The 24,686-nt window shown below is 38.4% G+C and overlaps 1 protein-coding gene across 1 annotated transcript in view; it reads left to right on the top strand.

Moving 5' to 3' along the window:
- The first annotated feature begins 1,870 nt into the window (after positions 1 to 1,870).
- The window catches only part of LOC117294655 (transcription factor COE3-like), a 39,320-nt gene continuing 16,504 nt past the window's right edge, over positions 1,871 to 24,686 (top strand). Inside the window, exons 1-6 of the mRNA XM_033777159.1 lie at positions 1,871 to 4,279; positions 4,781 to 4,937; positions 5,436 to 5,499; positions 7,036 to 7,091; positions 18,702 to 18,775; positions 22,369 to 22,437. Of these exons, the coding sequence (XP_033633050.1) occupies positions 4,155 to 4,279; positions 4,781 to 4,937; positions 5,436 to 5,499; positions 7,036 to 7,091; positions 18,702 to 18,775; positions 22,369 to 22,437 (545 nt within the window). The 5' untranslated portion in view covers positions 1,871 to 4,154. The remainder of the gene's footprint in view (positions 4,280 to 4,780; positions 4,938 to 5,435; positions 5,500 to 7,035; positions 7,092 to 18,701; positions 18,776 to 22,368; positions 22,438 to 24,686) is intronic.

The following is a 24,686-nucleotide window of genomic DNA, read 5'->3' as shown; positions in this document are numbered from 1 at the left end:
CACGACAGCAATTTAATATAGCTCCCTTGCTTAGTGTTAGCATGGTTGTCAAATGTTACAATGATTGACAAGAACTTCCAAGGGACTTGGACAGTAAAAAATGGTTGCCTTTTCACACGAGGTACATTTCCTAATATTTTACAACCACGCTACAATTTAGCAAGGGACCCTTGCTAATTATTTTGCTCTCGTGTGAAATGGGCTTTTGGGTGTGATTTAAAGGTACAGCCCTAATACACGCCAAGCAGTTATCCGTACATGACATTGGACACATAAATACTAGTACATACTACCATGGAGGATTCTTCCTCCATGATACTACAGACCAACGGCCCCAACATCACAAGGGCCAAAGTATACCGCTTAAGTACCACATCGCTTGTCTGTCAACGGGTTTGAATCATAATGGCAATCGCAGTCTCATATGTTGAGAAGGACGCGGCATTTTCATTGTAAAACACTCCCGATGATAGATGAACAATTTTACTCTTTGTCCACCAAATATGTTCAACTGTAAACTCTATGGTTGCGGGGTCATATCAGGCAGTGACTTAAACAGGTATGTGAACAGTTTATATAGAGGAATGGAAGTTAATGTGTTTTTATGGGCATGAGTTTTGTCAGAGAAGATTTGTTGTAAAAGGTTTATTGTGCCTTTTTTTTACCATCGTTGTTGCATGAAATATTGGTAGTTGGTTAAGACAATAAATGTCGTAAAAAATGAATGATAAAACTAGACATTCAGTTTTTGTGACATTGTTCCATTGAATAAAATACGTACAGGACATAAAACACATTAAATATAATGCTCCTAAAGGCTTTGCATTAATTACAAACCGTTACTTAGCGAAACCATTAATGTCGATCTTTATGTGTGTCTGAATTGAATGTAAAGTGATGCATTGAATAACGCTCAGGGGAGTCAGTCCAAAGCGCCCTCACACTAAAAAACACGAAATGTCTAGGTTTTTTTCTGACTCAAAACTTCACCTCCATGGGTTGAAATAATCACAATAATTTAGAAAAAGGAAAAAACATGTAGGTTCAATACCTTTGAAAGTTATGTCATAATACCTCGAGGAAGGAAATCAATTCAGAATTATTTCCGAAGTTCTAGAAGGAGGCATGATTTAAACTATACAGACTGATTGATCGGCGGGTACTGCATTGCTTGAGAATTTTAAAACATGTCTGAAGACTTTATTTGAGTACAGACTCTCCAGATACTTTAAAGACACTACACCTTTACTCAAAATATTTATTAGCATAAAAACTTACTTGATAGCGAGTAATGTGGAGAGGTTAATGGTATAAAACATTGTGAGAAACGTAGGTTTCGAGAAAGAAGTACTTTTCCACGAATTTGATTTCGAGACCTTAGAATATGATTTTGAGGTCTCGAAAAGCATCTGGAAGCACACAACTTCGTGTGACAAGGGTTTTTCTGTCTTTATTATCTTGCAACTTCGACGAACAATTGAGCTGAAATATTCACAGGTTTGTTATTTTATGCATATGTTGAGATACACCAAGTGAGAAGACTAGTCCTTGACAATAACTAATAGTGTCCAGTGTCTTTAAAGCAAAGGGAGGGCATTGTTTCAATTTGTTAAGCTTTAAAGGCACTAGACACCTTTGGTAGTTTTCAAAGGCCATTTTTCTCACTTTGTGTATAACAATACACGCATAAAATAACAAATCTGTAAAAAAATTGGCTCAATTGGTCATCTAATTTGCAAGAAAATAATGAAAGAAAAAACATTGTTGTCAAATTTCAAGTCTTTCTCAGATTCAAACAGTTTAGTGGAAATTACCTCTTTCCTAATTTCACTACGTTACTTTAGAGAGTCACTCCTGGCAATGTTTTATCAACAGCTCTCCGTTGCTTGTTACCGAAGTTAGTTTTTATGCTAATATATGTTTAGAGTAATTATCAAACGATTCCAGCGCCGTAAAGACAAGAAAATACAATGGTTTTTATGAGTAAGAGCAATACATTCAAACCGGTTATGTTAACTTAGCCTAAACTTTTCGAAGATGTATAAAAACAAAGCTAGATTCAATTTGCATTAAACTACGTGCTGACGCAGCCACAGTGCACGGCACATGTGTTGCAGTTTTCAACACATTTTAACGGTAGGTTTTTAAGATGCTGTGCAAAAAAGACAGGATGGGCGAATTTGTTTCTCTTGTTTTTCAAAGATGATAGAATTTGAAGTGAAATTGTTACTCATGTCAATTTGTTCATTCAAGCCAGATAAACTGACCGGTAGTACTTATAATATAATGAAAATTGATGATTTAATGGAAGGTAATTGCACAGCTTGAAAAGTATCCGATAATTTGACAGGAGATACCATGGATACATACTATTTACAGCTCAACTTCTAAACCAATAACTGAATGTTTACACTTGGTTTACATCTATCATGGTCGCAATAAAAAAAGGTTAAACAAAAAATGGTTTAACACGAATGTGTGATCACATTAACTTGGGGAAGACGACTATTTATGTGAGGCAGTTATTGAAAAAGAAATGTTTACTTACAGTGACGGTTTTTCCCACTTTGATGGAAGGAATCACTGGTTTATGTACGTGGGGAAATATTGATATGCATTAAGTTAAATAGTGTGGACATGTAGGATGTCATGGCGCACTATGTGGCCAGAAGCCCCATGCTGGTATTTTCATTCGTGGCTTTCCACATTACCTCAACGTGCACAAGGTATAAAACCATGTTGTTTTATGATAAAAAGGGAACCATTTTCCTCGTAAGGTGAACGAGCCATTGGAATCACGGGCCCCCATGTGTTCAATTGTTTTCTTGGCTCCAAGTTTGGTGTTCCACCTTATTACCATGGTTTAATAGTGCATGGACCTCACTTTTTACAGAGCCATCACCCGGTTACTGAGACCATGGAACTGAGACTGCCAATCGCGGTCACATTTTGTTTGTTTATCAACAAATGTTTATTTACTATTCAGACCGGCTCAATTATGCAAAGTGGGCGTGAAGTGCCGGCGATCACTGTGGGTCCGTCACGCTCGTAACCACCGATGTACACGGCTACTACCGAGGCCAGTCCAAAACACCTTCACTTGATGATATTTCCAGTGAAACTGATCAGAAAAAGCAGTGCAGGCTCACGCCTCCCATTGGCCGCTGAGGGCATTCCTTGCATACCGTCTTGCCATATATGGTCCGAAGTAGGCGTGGCTTAGAGTGCTGATTCGCTGTCGTGTGCTCCCGAGGCTGGCCCATGTGGGATCGCAGCAGGCAGCCCGCGGGGGACTCCAGTCCTTGGGGATGCCGCGCGTACGCTCAACTGCGAGCACTTGATCGGAACAAAAGGCAGCCCCGAGAGAGTAGAAACCCCACCAGAAGTCAGATTGGCTTTGCTGAGTTTGGGTCTCCCTTCGAACACAATTCAGTGACAGTGTACACACCACACGTTAGTTTGTTACTCACGTGAGTTCCAGCATTGGCGCGGTCATATAGTACACGCTCAGCTACTTACTTTACTTAACTGTTGGCTGTTCATCCATTGGGTCGTGTAGTACTATCATCATCAACATTGTATTAATATATATTTTCTCGGTCAGTGTCTATGTGTACACATCGACGACGGTGGTACAAGTTCAACGGTGCAGCACCCGTCCACTCGAGGAGCAAATTCACCACAAGTATTTGGCACCTGTATACTAGCTCGTGCAAGTCAGAGCTACCGACAAGGGGATGCTTGTAAGACGTGCCAGTTTCCCGTCACGATCGCGCTACTTTCTCACTTGCCACAGCGATTCCCCACTTGCCGGACGGATGATAGCACAAGGTGTCCCACGCACGCTGTGAACTCTTCCGTGTACTGTCAAGTGTCGGAGTCAGTCAACCCCTGGAGTGATAGCTGAGTTGAAGACGAGCCACGCGCCCTCACACCACCGTGGCTTGACCTACTAGTCCCCCCATAACCACCAATTGTTTTCCCCGTTCATCTTCTTTTTCGTACACCCTTGCTTGCCCCCCGTCTATCACTGTGCCAGCCACCAGAGCTACACCTCGTAACACCCACTGAGTATACAGCTGTAGTGCCGGACCAAACCTCTGGTGCTCCTTGGCAGCATTTCTGCTCGGCTTCGGTACAACACCAAGTGGTTCATGTTTGGAATCCAAGATTCCCTCACCAGAGGCACGACGAACCTCAAAGAAGAGCCCTCCGGGAGCGCTCAAGTAGGATCCATACGCAGTTGGATGCAACCGACCATGGTGGAGCAAGGGTCCAGGTAAACCTCCCTAAGTTCCTCTGCTGCGGCGTTTGGCGCAAAAAGTGGTCATCCACATTTTTTGTTCACCCATCTCATTTTCACTCATTTCAGCTTCACGATAAGTTTTTTTCTTGGTACTCATGGGATCCAAACCGTCAAGAGAAAAATCAATTTTGATGTCAGTTTTCCCCTTCAGTTGCTCAATTCCCTCCGTAACACGCCGTTTCGATGAGCACGTAGTATTCGTGGCTTACCGTACGCCGTGTGTGCGTGCGTGCTTGCCCGTCTGCTAGCCGCGATGATCCCGTGCTGCAGTAGCACAAACCGAACACCGAAGGGAAAACAAATTTACCCAGGCAGCTCTATGCAGAGTCCTTGGGATCAAATGAGGTAAGACCCCCGACTTAGGTCACTTATACTCGGTAATTTCCCCTTCCGCACTCTCCCTCGCGTGTCTGTGTGTACCTTTACTATAGAGCTAAAGTATTTGTTTCTTGGTGTGTTTTCATTTTGCTACAGTTCATGCGGGCTGGCTCGTGCTCATTTCGAGAAACAACCACCAAGTAATCTCCGCAAAAGTAACTTCTTCCATTTTGTCATTGCACTGTACGATCGCGCCGGGCAACCAGTGGAGATAGAGAGAACACAGTTTCTGGATTTCATCGAAAAAGAACGGGTAAGTCCATGTTTTAACTTCCATTTCTATACTTCTTATTCCCAAATCTACGGGGAGAAAATCCCCATTCGGCGAGTTGACCCTTGTAATGTTGACGGCTCAAACGGCGTTTTGTTCCCGTTGGGTTTGCACCACATGTGCCCCTCGTAGCCGGTCCATGCGATTATGCTAACACACTTTACCAAAACCCCTGGTAATCAAAATAATTTAGCTGTTCTAATCCAAGGTCTTCCTCGCATCTGGACTGCGAGTCGGCCATTTTTATTTTCTGTCTGCGTGTGTAGACCTTCATTCTATAATCACCAATATTTCCCAGCTGATGGGACCGGCCAGCGGCTATGTCGATAATACTATTATTAATAGCATTTGTCATGGCGACCATACACGCAACTATTAGCCCACCAAAATTAATTTAATTCCTCACAGACATTTTGTGATGTGTAAACTGTTGTCTAAATGCAGCCTCATTTTGCTGTTCTTCTTTCTATTGTCTCTTAGGAACCGGATAGCACAAAAACCAACAATGGTATCCACTACAGATTACAACTGCTCTACAATAACGGTATGTTAATCAAAATTATCATATTTTACTCAGAAAAAGGATTTAATTTTGTAACAAACATGTGTCAAACTGTGTTCAGAGTGTCGACGGATATTTATAAATATTATGCAAAGTCTGTATTTCATAAATGCTTAACACAAAATATTTTATCGGTGTCACGAGTAAATTTTAGGTATTTTACTTAGAGGTTATCAAATTCGAATTCACCAAAAACCAACCTGTTATATTTAACCAAGTTGCATACGTTATCCATGTACAATTGTGGTTTGTTACTCTCGTAAGAGCTATGTTAAAAACACTCAAGCCATGCCTATTAAAATAACCAGTAACATAAACCTATATCTGGTGTTAGTTCACCATATTTGTCACAACAGTGTCAGACATGTAACACTGTTGACAGTTAATGTTATGATCCCTAACGGTTGGGGAATAAATTCAAAATCAAGGATTCCCTAATGTTTGACTTCGCACTAGTCGAGTATTTTCCTCTCGCGACGAACCCGTCCAGCACACATTGTGACAATTTAATAAGGAGGGGGCTGTGGCAAGCTTGTTATTCAATTTGCAGGCGAATGGGCCCTATCTCCGCGAAAATAGGATTAGCTCAATACACTGATACAACCTAGATTCCAAGCACTTGAAGATGAACACGCATGTATACACTGCGAGTATACAGCTTTCATCTCAAGATAGAGTTGTCGAATTTACTCGCAAACCCTTACCGCTCCCGGAAAATACACGTCCGTAAAACCTCGAATCGGCACGGCCGTTGGGCCGCGGGCCGTTCACGGCCGCAATGTTCAATCGCTCGCTGGTGAAGAAGAAAAAAAAAATCCCCCTTTGCCGTAGAATTTACGCAGCATGGCAACATAAGAGCAGAATAATACAGTATACGCTTATATTAATAAGTGCGAGGGAATCCGGACCTAGATTGGATTTACGTTACGCTTGAGTGACCCCGCGTTATCATATCTTGGTGTTTTGTGAGATGCATTAGGGCTGATTATGAAGACCAGACTACCATCAGTGGGTCTCAAGCATGAAAATGCGAATATTATGAAAAAAATTGACCAAGGAAAACAACCTTGTACCAAAGTTTAATTATTCTAAATCTCCAGATATTAGTTTCTAATTCTTCTGCGATACAATGTGAACATAAAAATGGTAATCCTTTTCTTTTCACGATTAAATTAGGAATCGCGAACATCTGCAGAGTGCATTTGCACCCCTCTTTATTTTAAGGCGATTATTTTTAAGAGTAGACCAGTTAACACGGTTGTATAAACAAAATTCAAATAATTTTGGTAGTTTGATAAATCGGAAAAGTGGAGATAATTTTAAACAGAAATGCCAAAATGCACACTACACTGACACACTATTTGGATATTATTTCCACTAAGACCACGCATGAGTGCTGACCATGAATTCAGATATGCCATCAATATTAACATTTGCATCCTACCATGCCAGTCCTCTATGAAATTTAACCCCGATCCAAAATCTAATATGTTCCTGTGATTATTTGTTCAAATACAGGTGTCCGGACAGAGCAGGATTTGTATGTTCGACTCATTGATTCGATGACAAAACAGGCAAGTTCAGACTTCTTCTTTTTTTGTTAATAAGTTCTATCCTTTGAATATATTTGTTTCTTGGTAATTAGACGCCCAATAATGCCATGCCGAGTTGTAATGAATATAGAGTTTAGGCGACGAACGCACTGTTTCCATACTAAACACAAAACAAAATGGCTACCACTACGTCACGCTGCAACTTTGTACAACCCTTCGAGTAGTTAAAGGTGATACAAGATTGGCGTTGAGTATAGTTAAAACAACTGAATAAATTATCTCAAACACACCCAATATAATAACAATAACGCACACGTGAGTATTTTTTTCCAAGTAAGGTCTTTGTGGTTTTAATTTTTTGAAATTGTGAGTAACAGTTGATGATTTGTTGTGAGCGATTTTGTGCCTTTCATTCGTGGAAATGTTCACGGAAACAATATTCTCGCTAATGACAGAATTACTTAGCAGGACAATTGATCAGAGGATATAAGTTATTTAACAATGGCTGTTTTCATAATTACCAGTCATTTATCATACCTTAAATACATCTCCACAAAGCTCAACAAAACAATGGTCACAGTGTAGTTTCTATGTTAAAAAGAGAAGCTATACAGTAATTTGACAAGATGATATGTCTCATGCCTGTATAAGTCTTCCTGAAATACCTTGTGTCATAATTGTGTTTCTTTAGCACAAAATGTTAAATATACAATAAGACATCTGTATAAATTAAATGTCCACTATTTATGAATAATAACGCTCTGCATGGCTTATTTGATCGCACAACGAAACTAGTAAAGTTTTAAGGTACAAACTGTGACCATATAACACATTACACTGGCTTACATTCTCTCAGCCATGTGTGCGAATTGAGGGTTTCAAACACTTTCCACATCAATTTAATATGAGGTCACATAAATTCATAACTCGCCAGAGAGCATTGTGTATATAACCCCGACTCTTGCAAACCATTATCCGAACAAAAAAACACCGGAGACAAATTGAGAGATAAAACTGATAAAATATAAATCAAGAGAAAGGACAATATGGTTCATCAAGAACTAAATATAGCCCCAGTAGTTCGCGTTCGCTTCTGTTTGTTAAGCATAATCTGTAATTTACACTCCGCAAATCGCTTTACAGTTTCTGTGTTTGTTAATTTGTAACAATTCGAATAAGATAACCAAATAACAATGTTAGTGGCGTAAGGCATACGACATTCTCCCTGGACTTTTATTGTTCACACGAAGGAAAAAAAAACTGCAGTGTTTGCATCATCTCTTCTGATTTTAAGATAAGGTATGATAAGGACATATTACGTGTAATAGCAGATGATATTGCAGATATACTGTATCATATCAGAGGAAAGGAGACGAAAAAAAGTTACGTGTCTACGTTGCCACTGCGTATGGATCAAGTACCATTGCTAGATCTACACAATCTCTTGCTGGCACAATATGGCGGACATCGATATAGTGTCCTTTATATATGCTTTGTCAAATGGTTCGCGACTTTGTTGAGATATTAGAACTGTTATTGTGAATTTTGTTTGCGGTATTACAGACACTAATGTAGTGGCGTTTCATGTTTGGGTGTAATTAATTTAAATAGAAGTTAACTATGTACTAATGATGTGTATGTTTACAGGAACTATAGACAGATAGTATAATAATTTATTGTTGTATGGCAAGTGTATACTTTCCTTCCTCCGCCATACCGTACCGTAGTTAAAACTAGGGGTGCCCTCTTACGGTTGCCCATGAAAATTGTTATTTGTTATCAATTGAAAAAACAAACTGGCCATTAAAGCTTCTAACCATCTTACAAAATTCAACAGTTAAAATACACCAAACATGATTCAACCTGAAAACTCGATAGTTTTTCATTTTGGGGGGAGAATTGTTTGAAATAATTTCAAAGTAATGAAAATACCTCTTGTTTTGGTCAATTAAACGTGACTAATTACAGGCTGATTGTACAATATGTATGTATTTAAATAAACTGGAGGTACGGAATTAGTTGACTAAAAAGAAAACCACACAAACCAAACACTAATATGATATGTGTCCGTTAACAACATATCATTTTCCAGACAATTTTTGTAGAGCAAAACATACAATTTCCGCACACGAGATGAAGAGTTTTTTAAAGTCGTCTTCTAAAGTTTTATTTAAAACTTTGATACAATTTGATTATTTTATAAGTTTTGTTACCCCCCCCATAAAAAGCTAGTCGAATGTACGTGGTGTACATGTGAAACCAATCAGCTTTAACCACAGCTCAATAACTTTGCTGTCAGTAAACAAAAAAAGGAAATCATCTGATTGACTTTTGTCAAGATAAAGTCTGAAAATAAGTTTTTATGAATAAGCCTCCGCGTTAACTATGAACGGCAAATATTTGAAGTTTGAGTAAGTTTGTAAGATGGTGTATGAGGGACGGGAGTTTGAAGTAGTAATATGTTCTTTTAAGTAGTTCACTTGTCAAGACCCTCGTCGTAAAACCATCTTTTTATAAACATTTCACCATTATTTTGTGATTTTTGAACAGTTGGCTTCGTGCAACTATAGTTTTGAAATTTTGAAATGTTCATCCATAGTTTTCTCGAGTAGGCCTCATCTAAAACAGTTCATGTATCATACACTAACTTTGCATTCAAAATATTTGAATATTACTGTGTTAGGCCTATCTCTTGAGATTGACTTAAAAAAAACGGGATTTGAAATAATTTGTTGTTCTAAAAAAGTTTTTACTCTGCAAATGCATCCTAACGTGTCCATGCGTTCAACAGTTTTATACAAATCACTTCTTGAAAAAGTTCCTCGAGACATTGAAACGACTGCCCAATAGGAATCAAACTCGTGTATTACCAAAAATCTCAATGCCACACGTCTTCAAAAGGACTTGTTAAGTTTACACGGGACATTGAACGAGGTCCCTGATCACAACCCGGCTTCGCCACTCGCTGCCCCGGCGGCAGCTAACAAGCCACTACCGCTGTCCTCGGACTTCGCACGAAACCTTCGTCTAACCACAATGGGTGAGATTACACCCTTGTGTAGGCATGTCCCTATTGTGGGTTTCTGTTTAACTGTAAATGGCCATTTCGGTGCTCCAAATCGATATATAATTAGACGTTAAACAACTTGAGGACACTTACAACTTACATGGAGGACACTTACAACAAAGGAGGTTTGTTCGGCTGAACATGAAGAACTTTATTATGTTACCTCACAGTGGTCCCGTCTTTTCCATCCATCTATTGTGAGATTGCCGCGTACCATCTATTGTGAGATGGACGCGTACCATCTATTGTGAGATTGACGCGTACATAGCTATAGCTTCTTAATCAGATTCACAACGTAACGGCAGACACTCCAAGTTTGTTTTCTTTCACGTTACCTGACGTTACCCCTATGGGGAGTAAATGTAACTCGGATCTCGCCTACAGCGTGAGAGGCGAGAAAATCTCGTCTTATCAAGAGTCATGTATGTCACAACTTTCTGTAATCTTTGCTCGAAGAACAAGTAATCCCAACGACGTGCGCCTAAACAGGGAACAGCTAGCCGTAGTTTTTTTTATAACCGCAAATATCCGTAAGTCAAGCAAGGCACGAGGGGAGTGTACTTGGGTTTGTTGTTTAATTCACTGAATGAAAATGTGGAGGGAGTAAGACGGGACAGCGGAAGCTTTGAGGTGGAGGCTAGGAGACTAGGCAATTATATGATGTTCTGATAAGAGTTTTGAAGTATTTTCAGTTAATCTTCAAATTTTAAGTTCCGAGGGGTGGAAATCAACATGTTTGTTTCTGTGGGGTGATTATTTTAATTTCAATTAAATATTCCCTTTTGACATTGTAAAGGACTATATCCAATCACACATCTCTGTTTGAAAAGGACAAGAAAGAAAGAAAAGAAATAGAAATCGCCTGTTAATCATTTCCTTACGAGAACCATTTTTACAAAAACATATGCGCACAAGTCTGGCAGTTCACCCTACATGTTTTGTAATGTTCCATACTTTCGAAAGTTGCCTCGCACGCACCTTTATAAATTTAATACTATCATATGTTTTCGTGTTCTAGCGGAAGCCGCCTCCAAGATTGGGACAATTTCTACATTTAATTTTTTGTTTTCAACTTTATATTAAAACGAGCTCACTGCATTCCCTTCTTGTGTGGAAAGTGTAACCAATGCTGCCCAATCTCTTCAGTGAATATGAAAGCCATTTCAATTGTTAACTATTGTTAGTGACACTGCATGCGTGCTACTTGATGGGTTTGAAACACAATACGTATCACTTTACAGAGACTCGTCTGTCTCTTGAATATTTAAATCGTGTTGAACACATAGGTTTATCTCAGTCACAAAAAGGTATCAGTAGCCGATAAGATTGGAACAATATCAAAAATATCATACAAGTTAAAATATCATTGGATTGGGATAGGTGATTCATTCCTATGCTCCATATTGCAATAAAAACCCAAACAACCCGTACAAAATGTTGTGTGGTCCCGTTTTGGGGTGAAAACATGAAAAACCGTATGTTTTTGTTTTCTCATGAATTGTTAAGAGATAAACATAATACTGATAGGACATGGAACTACACGATACCTGGTTCCCCTTGCTTAGCACGGCAGAAGAAACAAGGAATGATTCAACCACACTTGGTCTAAATAAAATTCGACATCCTCATAAAGGTAATGTTTCTGAGAATAAATATTTAAACATTTTACTTTTGGAACCAGGCCCATATAATTCCGGAAAGAACCATTCGTCTAGCCAAGTAGGCCTTAGATCTTTTCAATCACCCCAACCTTCCACAAAACAGGAACGCCAAGGTGAGAGCACGTTCCACACACACACCAATCAGTTTTGGGTTGCGGTTCTTTTCAGACTGGGATGTACAAGTATAAATGTGTTGTTCCTTTTTAGGGGTTGTGTTTGAAACAGTTTGTTTTTGCGACAGGCAACAGTTGCCTCGCCAGTTTTTCACCTGGGATCATGTTGATTCTGCGAAAGTGAAGTACTTACTAATTAGATCCCACGTCGACGTGGTTGTTTGTTAACTAGACCGATAATTTCCCCTGACGGCTTTTTAATAAGCAGTGATCATCAGAACAAGCGGGAAACTATTATGTAAACTCAAAATTAAATAAAAACGGTAAAAAAAACAATCTTGCCTTAAGACCTTTAAAATGTTGCTTTAAAAAAACTGATGGTTAAAACGTCGATAAAAAGCAAAAGATGCAACATCAAACCTCACAGTTCGGAGCAACCTGAATCCATCAAGTCTAGCAATTTTCTTCAGCAGTCGAGACTAACCATGCACTGACACGGAATATTTGCTTGTCATGCACTCACATTCTAGAGTCGCCAAGATTCGTAAACACAACATCCTCATTTTCTCATCAAGGCTTGATATTGGGGTTTGCAATGTCATTGTTGCCATTAGACATGAGTGTGACACTATACAAGCAATTGCATATACACGCATGCACAGTGAAAGAGATTTCAATTTGGCGCTCATCGCCAATTATCGTTGAGAGACGCGCTAACACTAATACTCTAGAGATGCGAGTCGGTCTTCTCTGGGGTCCAATTCCACGAGAAATTGTCCGGTAAACTAGTTAACGAATCTTCGGAGACCAATCGCACGCGTTACGTCATTACGGTCTCTGTGCGAGACGATATTCATTCAGTGCTTGAGCGTTATCTCCACAGTGAGCCCGTCGTGGTGTCGTTATTACAGACGGTTTCTCTTGACGGGTAAAATCGTCAGGGGAGATTCGGCGCGATCACCCGGGTGTATACGCGTCGTGCACGGGACGGCCGGGGAGCGGTTGCCTCAGCTATATCCCGTGAAAAGGGTCAATTTTTTGAGATGGAGACTGTAAACACAGGCATATGACAGCCGTTGGCAGATCGTGAAATTTGTCAAGGTTAAATCCCTTTGAGTTTTCATCAATGTTGACAAAGGTTGCTATTCAGTGTTAACATTGTGAGATCTTAATCATTTTGAAATCAGATCAATTGTGTAAACTGCGTGTGATTACTGACTGTCTGCTGACAGTTTGTCCTGCCGTTCATTTGCTCTCAAATCCCGGGCGGGTTTTGACAGTAAGTGGTACACTCTGGATATTGCCGTCGTGCTCAGACTTACACTTTCTGCGGTGAGCCGGGTAAATGAATGAGACTGAGTAAATCTTGAAGTGAACAAGTCAACGGTAAAATACGTGCTTAGATGAGACTCTGTGACGTGAACTGTTTTTACGTTTGTATGTGAAGATCTAAACCGAAATTCCATTTCTGTTATTGACACTTCAAGAAGCTCTAGTGGTTAACATTGATTTATACAGAAACAGACTAAAGGCTTTATGCATTTTTTAAGTTGGTGATTAAACTTGAACTAAACGAACAATTGGACTCTTTAGAAAGAACAATTCTTAAATAATTCTACTGTGCTCGTAATTGAGTTTCATCATATGTAAACAAGTTTGTTTTTCTAAATTAAGTCGGCCTTTTGTATTTATTAATCTCTTGGAAGAAATTTTTGAAACTCATGAGGGACGTGACACCACTCACGTACTCTGATCAGGCTGAGGGTCACGTACACCTCGCTGCCCCAGCCCGCTAGCTTCTCATCATTGTCTTAAACCATCCATGTCTTAAACCACCCCTGTCTAGAGTTTATCAAACATTCATGTGACCTCAACAGCTAACAGGGATAAGCGAACAGGTCCAGTTGTTTGATATAAATAGGGCAAATGCACGGATGGAATCTTAAAGATTATTATGCTATTTATATATTTGGTTTGGGGAAGTATGACGTTTCGTAAATTGTTGCAACAAGATCTTGTCTACATTTGAACCTTGACACTCAATATTAACAATCATGGATTATTTGTTTTTTTTCATTTTGAAAATAATTTGGAGATGACAGAAAATTTGCTCCTTAAACATTACAGCATGCCTTTACTAAATTGACAGTTTTTAAAAAAAAGTTTGATTAACATATCAATACACTGCATATAATTCAATATATGAAAAGTTTACAAAATGGGCAAATCTGTTACTCATGCTTTTCGAGAATTTAATGGTCAAAAACTTAAAGAAAACGAATAACCAAGCACTGCTCGTTCTTGCCCGGGGCTGGGATGGCTAGCTGAGGCTATCAGTTTGAAGTGATATTGTTCTTTCATTAGTAAACGTGCTCGAAGCCCTCCTACGAAATGACGCCGTTTGTATTGTAAAAATATATCAATTTGAAATGTTGTTGTGTGTTTTTCTGAGACATAAGAAAAATTGTTGATTATGTTTCAATGTGGTTGCTTTTTGTATAGGCCTCTTCAACCGGCGATTTGAGTATATGAAATTAATGCTGTTGGCTTTATTGAACAGTTTTAAGTTGGGAAGGGCACAATTTTTAATTTGATTTGCGAAAAAGTAGTTCGCGTCCCGTGCTGTTTGTAATATAATACAATTAACCTAATAATTAATCTTTAACCTTCCTGAGTTACTACAGAATTGCGTTGGATGTGGTGTGCAATGACATAAGTTGTGAAATGAAATACAAAATTAACCGATGAATTTCATTTGATTTTAAGTATTCATTGTAGGCAACAAAAGACTCAAATATGCAATAGTCTTATTGAAACGAACTTGTTGTAGACAATAAAACGTGCAAACATTATTGACCTTTCCTTCAACCCCAAAAAGGGAGTTAGTTTATGTAGAAGACTACTTTTTACGTTGATCGCTGTTTTATATTCATTTTTTTTTCAAGGATTTTGAAAGCATAAGAATTAAGAAAGCATAATTTTAAAGCTTTTTTCAGATAGAAACAAAGAACGATTTCTTTTCCTTATCACAGTGTGTGGACGCTTTGCCCTGTGCAAGTCCAAGCGGTGCTGTTATACACAGGTCGGCTTGTCTAATGCTAGCGCATGGCAGGACACCGTTCATAGTGAAAGTGTATTGTACGGTGTGCCATTGTTTTAAATTCATGCCAGTTACAAACTTCAACCCTTCTATTTGTTACGAAGACATAACAAAATAAAATGTTATTTCGTGTAGGTACATTGTTAATTGAAACTTAGAGAATTAGAAAAAGTGTACCCCCCTTTAAAAAAAAAACAAAAAAAAACATTGATATACTTACCATTCTTGAAACTTTCTTTTACAAACTGGCACTCAGCACTTTCCAAGATGGCTTCCACACCTGCTTGCTCACCTGTCATTTTAATAAACCGCCTTTTACTTAAATTCAGACATCGCTCCCCAAAAACGACATTTAAATGGTTGAAAGTTTGTTGCCGTTTGTGTTAAAATTTAGATGAGTAATCATTTTGTATTTTTTCTTGCACATACCTAAATGTTTCCAAGTAAAACTATTATTTAAAGACTGCTTTCATATTTTAAAGTTAAATTTCTGAATATCAAATTAACCAAAATACTGAAAATAAAGTGGCAAGATTGACCAATGAGGAAAAGGTATCCGTATGGTGCGATCACTATAATTAAAAGCAGTAATACGTGCAAGGCGGTCTGCACGTTGTTTGACATCGTACACGAATGAAAGACAATGCAATGAAAAGTAAATTACCCACAGTTGCCGGTTTTCTCAGAATGATACGGTATGATTTCTATAGCTTTTCAAAGACTAACAACTGATTGATATTGATGCTTGTTTTGTTGTGAATTTGTAAAGAAATGACACGGAATCGGAAAGGTTCAATGCCTGACGATGAATTTATGTCCTTGTTTAGTTTGGAGTGGTGCCGTACTAGAAGTGTATTGTTTTAACCATTGTTTGCGTCTGGGTGATTCAGATACAAAGTCATGACAGATTATTCTCTCGTTATCAACACCCTTTTTTCGATTGTAAAACTCTTTTGTTGTTTGAGACTTTGTGATCGTAGCAATTGAAAAAACACAAACTATATTCAGGGTTATGTGTTGGATAGCCAAGACATGACAAGATCATCGATTTTGTCGAAAACTAATAATACAATAGCAATACAAGTGTTTACTTCAGTCTAGCTAGGTCTATAAATTACACTTTTATTTATGCAAATGTGCTGTCTCGGTTCGCAATTTAAACCAAATTAAATCTTTTGAGGGCACTTAAAATTAAATGCACATTAAAATGCATGACTTGCTTGCAATGCATACAAACTCGCTCTGCCCAAGATGTCCCATGAATAAATTAACGGCTATAATAATGCACATCTTTGCAAACGAAAAGAAGAAAGAAACCTGACCCCACATTTTTATATAAATGTTTGAAGATCATCAATGTTGTTCATGTTTGTCATACAATTATGTCTGATGCTTGTTGGGGCAAGGCAGTTTTTTACCAAAGGCACCTCGATTCCCGCCTGGCAGATTTTTCGTAATTGTTGAAAGGCATTGTGGGACGGAAAAGGGGGCATTGTAAGCCCCCTTTACCTTCCCACAATTCCTTTCGACAACTCAGAAAAATCAGCCAGGCGGGAATCGCGATAAGCTCTTTGGTGGGGAGCAATTGTCTCTGACCTCTCGTTAAGGTTTCAGGCTGCCTTTTTTCCTTTGTGAAATGAAATTCAATTAATGTCAATTACAGAGACATTGATTGTTGCGTTTATTTGTTTGTTTTTAAAAACGGTTTCCTTCCCGGCTGTGAAAGTGTGAATAAAATTGACTGCATCAGTTTGAGTGTATTGAAGATTAGCATTCTAGATTGACTGTAGAATCAATAGAAGTATCTGACTTGATGCAACCCCAAGGCAGCGCGTGAAAAATAACACCAATTACTGAATAAAACAGCCAAAAATGCCTTCAAGGAAAACAAAGTGTGATTGCTTTGTGATGGTTTTTGTATTGTAGGGTAAATGCACGAATACAGAAGCTTTGTACACGGCTACTGTTCAGACTTGTAATTGAACTATTATTTTATTTAATCCTCCAGAATAAATGTATATTATGCATGTGTAGGGGATGGAGGTTTAATAATCAAATTTGATTCAGGTTTTTGTTGTAAAAGTGTAGGTTGATTATATGTTTTCCATTTTACATTTCATGTCAATGATATTTATACCTTTTTTTACAGTGAAAAAGTAAAGAAACAGTCCAACTTTTTGATTGTTAGCAATAATTAAAGGTAAACAAAGCATTGTCTTTCACAGTAGAGAAAAAAAAAGGGAGAAATGTGACAGACAGGTCTACGATATCGCACTACCTGGCACTGTAAAGCCTACAGTCCGGTATCCACGCTGTGTTCATGGTGGGATGAACATTCATGATGGATTAAAGGTCTCTGGGATCTGACTAAGCCTCGGCTCTTGTCTGTATTAAGGCTGCGAGAGGTTTCTGCGAGTCATCTGACCCCGACAATGCAACCTGACGACCCCAGACGATCGCTCAAGTCAAACAAAACATTTCACAAACGGCATAATTCCATCATCTGAGATGAACGAATACCCCCAATGCTATTAATAGTGTGTTAAATCAAATGAAATATATAGCTAATGTAGGGACTGTAATAACAGCGTTGATGGTTGACAATCAAGCATGCCTGATGCATTAGACTAACTAGCACAAGTCTGATTATTATTACGCCATATTCAACATACATGAACATGACAGCAATAATCTGTTGTTCCATAAAAAAATAATAAAAAAATTTGTCAAGGCAAGGCAGTTTCAAGACAAATTAGTATAGGCATGAAGCTTTGTTTTTTAACTCATATAAGAAAAAGGGAAAAAAAAAACAAACTCAAATTCTGTAATGAAAATTTTTAGATTAGGAAATAGCACACAGGAATTACATTTTGCATTAGTATTTTTCATAATTATGGAGCTTCATTGTGTATTGAGTCTAGTGATTATGATGATGCTTAGGTTGGGCAATACATTTAGAAAAATGAAGGATTTTGTTTTCATTGCAACGATAGACAGTCGTTATGAGAAGAAACGATTGGATTTTGAAAACATCAGGGTCATCCGAGCCATTAAAGATTGTTAATTGTTAATCTACATCATCGACGGACTTCACACAGAATTTAATATTTTATGTCTAATGTTATCCATATGCGTGTATTTGATGTATAGATAGTTAGGTTGATGAGGCTATGGTTGTCATTCTTTATGTAGCATCACTTTCCCAGAAAACTGAACAATTTAAAATCTACAAGCTTGTAGTTAAATGTAGCGCTGATATGTTTCGTTTAAATTGTGTTTTAAACCAGGGCCCAATTTCAGAAAGATGTACTTGCAAGAGAAAAAGTAAAATTTTAAACTATCTACAAATTTACTGGAATGGGAAATTAATCAATGTTTACTTTGCCCTTACTACAATCCTGTTTTGATCTTGTTGAACAAATTATGCACATGGGGTTTGCAGTTTACAGCAAGCGTTGGTTTTTGAACATACATGTAAGCATAGACCAGAACCCACTCTGTGCATTCTATCAAAATTTATTTTGGCAAGTTTGGGTGCATTGTTCTATCATCTTTAAATGTATTCAATAATTTTCTCATCAAAATCTCTTCCATTCTTTTGTCCGTTTTTGTGCATTGATTTTGAACTTGAGTTTAATTCAAGTAACACAATGTGATAACTTTTGTTTTGCTTTCTATCTCTCTTTACAGGCTATTGTGTATGAGGGGCAAGACAAAAATCCTGAAATGTGTAGGGTGCTACTCACCCATGAGATCATGTGCAGGTAAGTGTTTCTGAGAAAGTATCAATATTTCTAGTTCACTGGTAGGCTGTCATGAATAATCAGAAGTCATTGTGTTCAAAAACAAACAAAAACAACATCAGCAATATGAACACACAAATAGGTTTTGAGATTGCGCTTGAAAGCATTAATGATTTGAGTTGATTTGGTGCGATAAAACAAAATAACAAGAAAACACGTCACGAAGTAGTAACAAATTACACAATTATATCCAAGGACAAATGAATCAAGCCAATAACTTATGGTGCGGATTTCCAGTCGGGTTCTTGAAGAAAAACAGCATTTTTAACAAAATACAAAAAAAGTTAACAGCGCAGTGGAACCAAATTCACATGAAATGCACACTTAGATTGTGAGGTCCATTAGCAAACGCTGTTGAATGAAATATTACTCATGTGCATGTGTGCCATCCAAATGCACTTTAGTTTGAAGCGCACGATGCATTTAAAAATCAGTGCAACTCTTAGACATGTATTTCTTGCAAACATGTTGGAAATAGTTGTATTTATAAGAAAAGATAGACAAAGGGAAGGGATAAATGAAACTTAATAAATGCCTTGTAGAAAATTTAAGACACAAAATGTTCATATTTCAGGGAACACCCCTCAAAAAAGATACGCTCGTGGTACAACATGGCGATATGCTACAATTACCAACTTCACATATGAACAATATTTTGGTGTAATTCGCTGTTTTTTCGTTGTTTTTCTAAGATGTGTTTTGTTGTTGTAGGGATGGGAAGAGTTTTCATTAGGTAACCGCAAAAAAAACCGCAGATTTTGGTAGATGCATTTATTTTTCGTGAGAGCATTTTCAGTCAGCCTTATCTGGCATGTATATATGCAAACCCCATGGGAGGGGTGCCACACTCCATCTACTGCAGGTTTTTTTTAATACAAGTTTTCTCTCCTGAAGAGAGGAAAGGACCCCAAACCTCCTGTAATTGAATACAAACTGCTTCGTCAAGCACTCGGTTTGTTTGATTTTCTCATCAATGCTTGCCGTTGTCAGTGTTGGACCCTTGCATGCGGCACAAGGCATAACTTGAAGGGCTGCGATTGTTCCCTTCTTCCCCCCTCAGCTGGGGCCCGTCGATTGCTGAATAATTCACGGGAATGCTGTGTGCGCATTCGCACTGTACTTGACCCTATAGCTTGGTTTGGCTCTCCATTGCACACCAAGCAAGCAACCACTAGAAAATGCACTCTAGCCTGTCTGATGGGTGAAGACGGGCGGAGTGTACAAGACATCACATCTCCATCACCAGTAGCGCCCCAACAAGCCCCCAGAGAGACACTCCCGAGGTGTCCCTGCGAGGAGAGAGCATGGTTCTGTCTGCGCTTCACTGGCACCACAAGAGGTTTTCCTCGCCTTTCTACTCTGCCCCCTCGCGGATGCGCGGATTGCCGTTGTTTGTTGCCCTGTACAAACTTTTGGGTGATTAACCTGAGACCAAGAAAGGAGGGGGGGGGGCTTCTAATGTAGGCTGAAAGATGGGAGGTTTTTAGAGACCTCCACTTCACGCTCTATTTGGGACCAGTGACAAGAGATCTACACTCTAAACTTTGAAAAAAACAGGTCCTCAGAATATCAGTCTTTCGGAAAATGGGGTGTGATAACTGCTCAAAATGGACTTACAGTATGTTTTTATAGGTATGGAGGAGCGGGTATTAAGCATTGCAAATTTGCTGCATTGTTGTGAGAGATTCAGCCGGTTTATATTTCAAAAGGAATGAGTGTTTTGCTTTGCGAGAATCAATTTCTCTAAGATCTGAAAGAGCCGAGTATCACTTTGCCCCCAAAAGAGTTCAAATACATGGGTCATATACCTGACACTCAATAACTTAATCGTTATATTGATCAATTCATTCATATTGCGGCATCGAAATGATCGCTAAGCCGACTGTAAAGTACGCACAGCACCCTTTGTTCTTTTATCAAATAGGAAATGAGATTATGTAAGTTTCCATTTCACTGGACCTCAATGGCATGATGGAAATAGCTAGTGTTGGCAAGAGCTTATTACGCTCAATTTGTGTCATCGTTAAAGATAAATTGAATGTCGATGGGGACAAAAGTGCCGTCAATTGTGGGGATCTCTTCACCTCATCAGTGGGTGAGTGTGTCACGACACTGCTCAGGCATCATGCTACTGATACAATCTTCTCATCACGATGATTGCTTTAAGCTCACCTATCATATTTTATTATCGGCCATTCAAATGGCAATACAATATCTATTTTGTTGCCGGTGTTCGGGGTGTACAGCTCCTAATCCACGGATGCAGTTTCTCGCCTCGAGAAGCGAATGCGATTAAGCGGCTTAAAGCCCTGCTTATAAAAAACAAAGAATTAATCCCAAGCACTGGAACTGGTAAAGAAATTGAAAAGGGAAGCATTAGTCAATCAGAAACTGTAGACTCATATAAATCAGTGCATATGCACCATTAATACCTGCCCTAGGCCAAATATTTGTATTGAACCCCCCAACCAGACTCTGCGCAACGGGGAATTTATTCACTGATTATGAAGCCGTTCGTTTGTTATATTGATTAATACCTTAAGTGGACAAATAACTGGACTATATTTGAACATCAAATGGGTAAACATTGCAGGAATTACAAAACTTGTGCCTATTTTCAAAGAAAATAAACTGCGAATATAGAGTCGTCTTCAGGTCAGATGCTCAAAAAAATATAATTATGAATTATTATGTTGTTCAAGAGACAACGAGAAGTAGAGAAGTAGAGAATAGAGAATAGAGAATTAGCTTAAACCAAAATGCTTGCGATGCCTTTCGGCCTATCAATCCAGTTAACCTTCACACAGATTAAGCAAATAATGTTAAGTGTCATGGATTATTATTGGAAAGTTTTCAAAATCCTCCCTGCCTCTTTTTAAAGATCATTTTCTGCATACAATCTCAATGTAAAACAAAAGCAAATTAAAAATGCAATAAAGTCAGTTTGAAGAGAAAAAAAAAACCAAGAGAATTCTGGGGAAAATGATGAGTTGAGCTAAATTGTGACATGCATATATGAAAATTAAATTCCACACACAAATATAATTCAAAGATTTATAATCTTGTTGAGAAAGTACTCACAAAATTATTCCATACATTACCATGTACCAGTTTTGGTTGCAGAACATTTGTTTTGATTTTAAAGATACATTTGTTTGACCCGCATGCGTTAACTCTATACACTGTTCCAAATGGGACATTCAGCTCTATGAACCCTGGTTAGAATCCCACCTAAAACAGGAGACTTGTATGTGGAAGTCCCTACAAGGGCTCAATTTCATCTAAGCAGAAAAAAATGCTTAACAAATTTGTACTGAGCAGAAATGAGCAGGATACCAGGAAAAAAAATTGTACATGACATGGTAGCTAGGCTGGTAAATGTCGGTAAGCAGAATTTTGTTGCGCTTAGCTACTTTTTGTGGTTAAGCAGCTCCATGAAATTGTGCTCTGATTGTGTGAGTGTTGTACCCATTGAGGTTTTTCCTCCAACATCTAAAACTGAACAACAAATCCTAAACGAGTTTGGTTTTCATTGTGAATTTTTTTTCTTTCAGTCGCTGCTGTGATAAAAAGAGCTGTGGAAACAGGAATGAAACTCCCTCCGATCCAGTCATCATTGACAGGTAAGAACTTATAAACTTTCTTCTCTTTTTAAAAATAGCTTTTCTGCGGGTTTCTCATTGTTTTTGTTACCTGAGATCTTGGCGTCTTCTACCCACACTGCTATGTGTAAATCTCACATGGACTGAGTTTAGACCATGGTTAGACTATGAGGTTATGACATGCTGGAAATGCTATTGATTTAATTGCAAACTGTTAGTCATGATGAGGGGTTGATGATTGGGTTCGAAGGCTGAGCCATTTGTTGTAGTATATTTGTTTGCTGTGTAGAGTTCGCTCAGTAGTAAACCTCTTAATACCATTGGAGAATCAACGTTTAAGAATAAACTATAAATAAACGTAAACTAGCGGGTACAACCATGTAACAATTCTCTGTTGAGGGAGTGTTGGCTGTGAAAAGAGCCGGTTTGGTCTCAATGCTTCAAACACTTTACTCTTCTCTTCTTCAGGAGAAAGTTTCTTTGGAAAATGTATGCTTTGAGTCATAAAATCATTGATAGATCAATCCCCTTCAACTTCCCTTGTGTCTTTCTTACAATATAGTTTACATTCAGCCTTCGTGAAGAATTCCTGCACCCCCTTTTTTGCAACCTTGCTCCGCCCCTGTTTTGTTCCATTGCCACTCATAGTGTATTGGACATCCATGTCCCAAAACAGCTGATTTCCCATCCCTGTTGTTGACCCCGTTCCTAGAGCTTCTGTTTCTGCCATACAGACTCAATCTCAACCATCCAGTTTGATTCATCTTGACTTCTCAATCTTGTTACAGAAACTACCTGTTTTTTCATTCCACCCTTCAATTCTATGAGCGAGTGGATAAACTGTTTTTCCATGCTTGCTAACTAACCTAAGCATAACCCTAACCTAATTCTCTGAGGTTCAATGAACCGAAAGTCATCAGTACACAGCATTTATAACTGTTTAAACATCCCATTAATTTCTGCAACAAGGTCTTAGATAGTCTGACTGATGTGGTTAGCAGAGAGAGACCCTGGAAAAAAAAAGTCCCGGGCATAAACCTTACTCCCCTTGCCCTTCTTTATAATGGAAGTAAAGTTATGCCCTCGCAAATTTCATAAATGTGAAATATATGGAGAGTTATTGGAACTGATAGATGTTATTGGTTGTTGTTATCATCGGAGATTGTTCCGTTTCGGTAAAAAGCCGTGTCAATATCTTGGATTTCTTCAATTGAGACAATCAGTGTTGTTTTGAGTGTAGTTTTACATCATAACCAAAACAGTATCACTTAAGCTTTGTTTGATTTAAATTTCTTCAAATTGTTTTAGGGGTTGTGTCAGTTAATACTTTTCATTTAAAAGGAGCAACAAAATGCAATATCAGCTATTTTTGGGGGAGCGTTGCTAATGTTAATGCATAAAACCTTTTATCTTTTACTACGCGTCATCAGTGAGACACATTGTGAAAATTGTATGATGAAAAATTACAAAGAGTGAATACACGCAACCAAACTATTTTGATTGAGAAAACTTACAGTTTTCATTTAGCTGGCCCACTTGTTTAAGTGACTTGATCAAACATGAGTAAGAGGCTTTTTAAGTGGGAGGTTTCCTCGTTGCGACTACCAAGCATCGTTATTGTTTTTCTGGATGCACTTTTACCAGTGTCCCACCCATCACAGCTCGCTGTTTTTATCCCAACCTGCTGGTATAAACCTTCCTGAAAATAAATTCCTTTCATGAACAGAAACCAAACCTTATAAAGGCCACAGACTTTTAGTTGACACAGCTGACGGCAACGGTTGGCCTTATAATACACGAAGGAAAGAAAGAAAGCTTGAAGGGCCCCTGTACCACCACCTTCCCCACTGGCTGGCCGAGCATTCTGCCCAGGTCATCATTTTTTGGTGGTGCACTCTTTACTCGGTGGAACAGAAGATCATATTACTCTTCCTAGATTGGACAGTTCATGGTTCACATGTGCCATCCAGAGGAGGTTTCTGAAGTATAAAAAAATCTGACCTGGCCTCTTGAAAAGATGGAAATGTAATTTCTCAAATATCAGTCCCTACAAGCTTGAACGTAATTTTATTTGTTGTAAGAATTTCGCAACTTGCAGGAGTGGTACATGCATTGTCTGCCCTTTGACAAAGCCATAAACAAAACTCTGAACAATCTCAAAACATGAAAACAAAACTCACAAATTCTTAGGATGCAATAATTAGGTAACAAGAAAGAAAACAAACTCACAACATCCAAAGAAATGGATATTAGACAGGAAATCAGTTCTC

This window comes from Asterias rubens, chromosome 9, assembly GCF_902459465.1.
Source record: "Asterias rubens chromosome 9, eAstRub1.3, whole genome shotgun sequence".
NCBI classification, from domain to species: domain Eukaryota; kingdom Metazoa; phylum Echinodermata; class Asteroidea; order Forcipulatida; family Asteriidae; genus Asterias; species Asterias rubens.
This window is presented reverse-complemented; position numbering and strand designations above follow the sequence as displayed.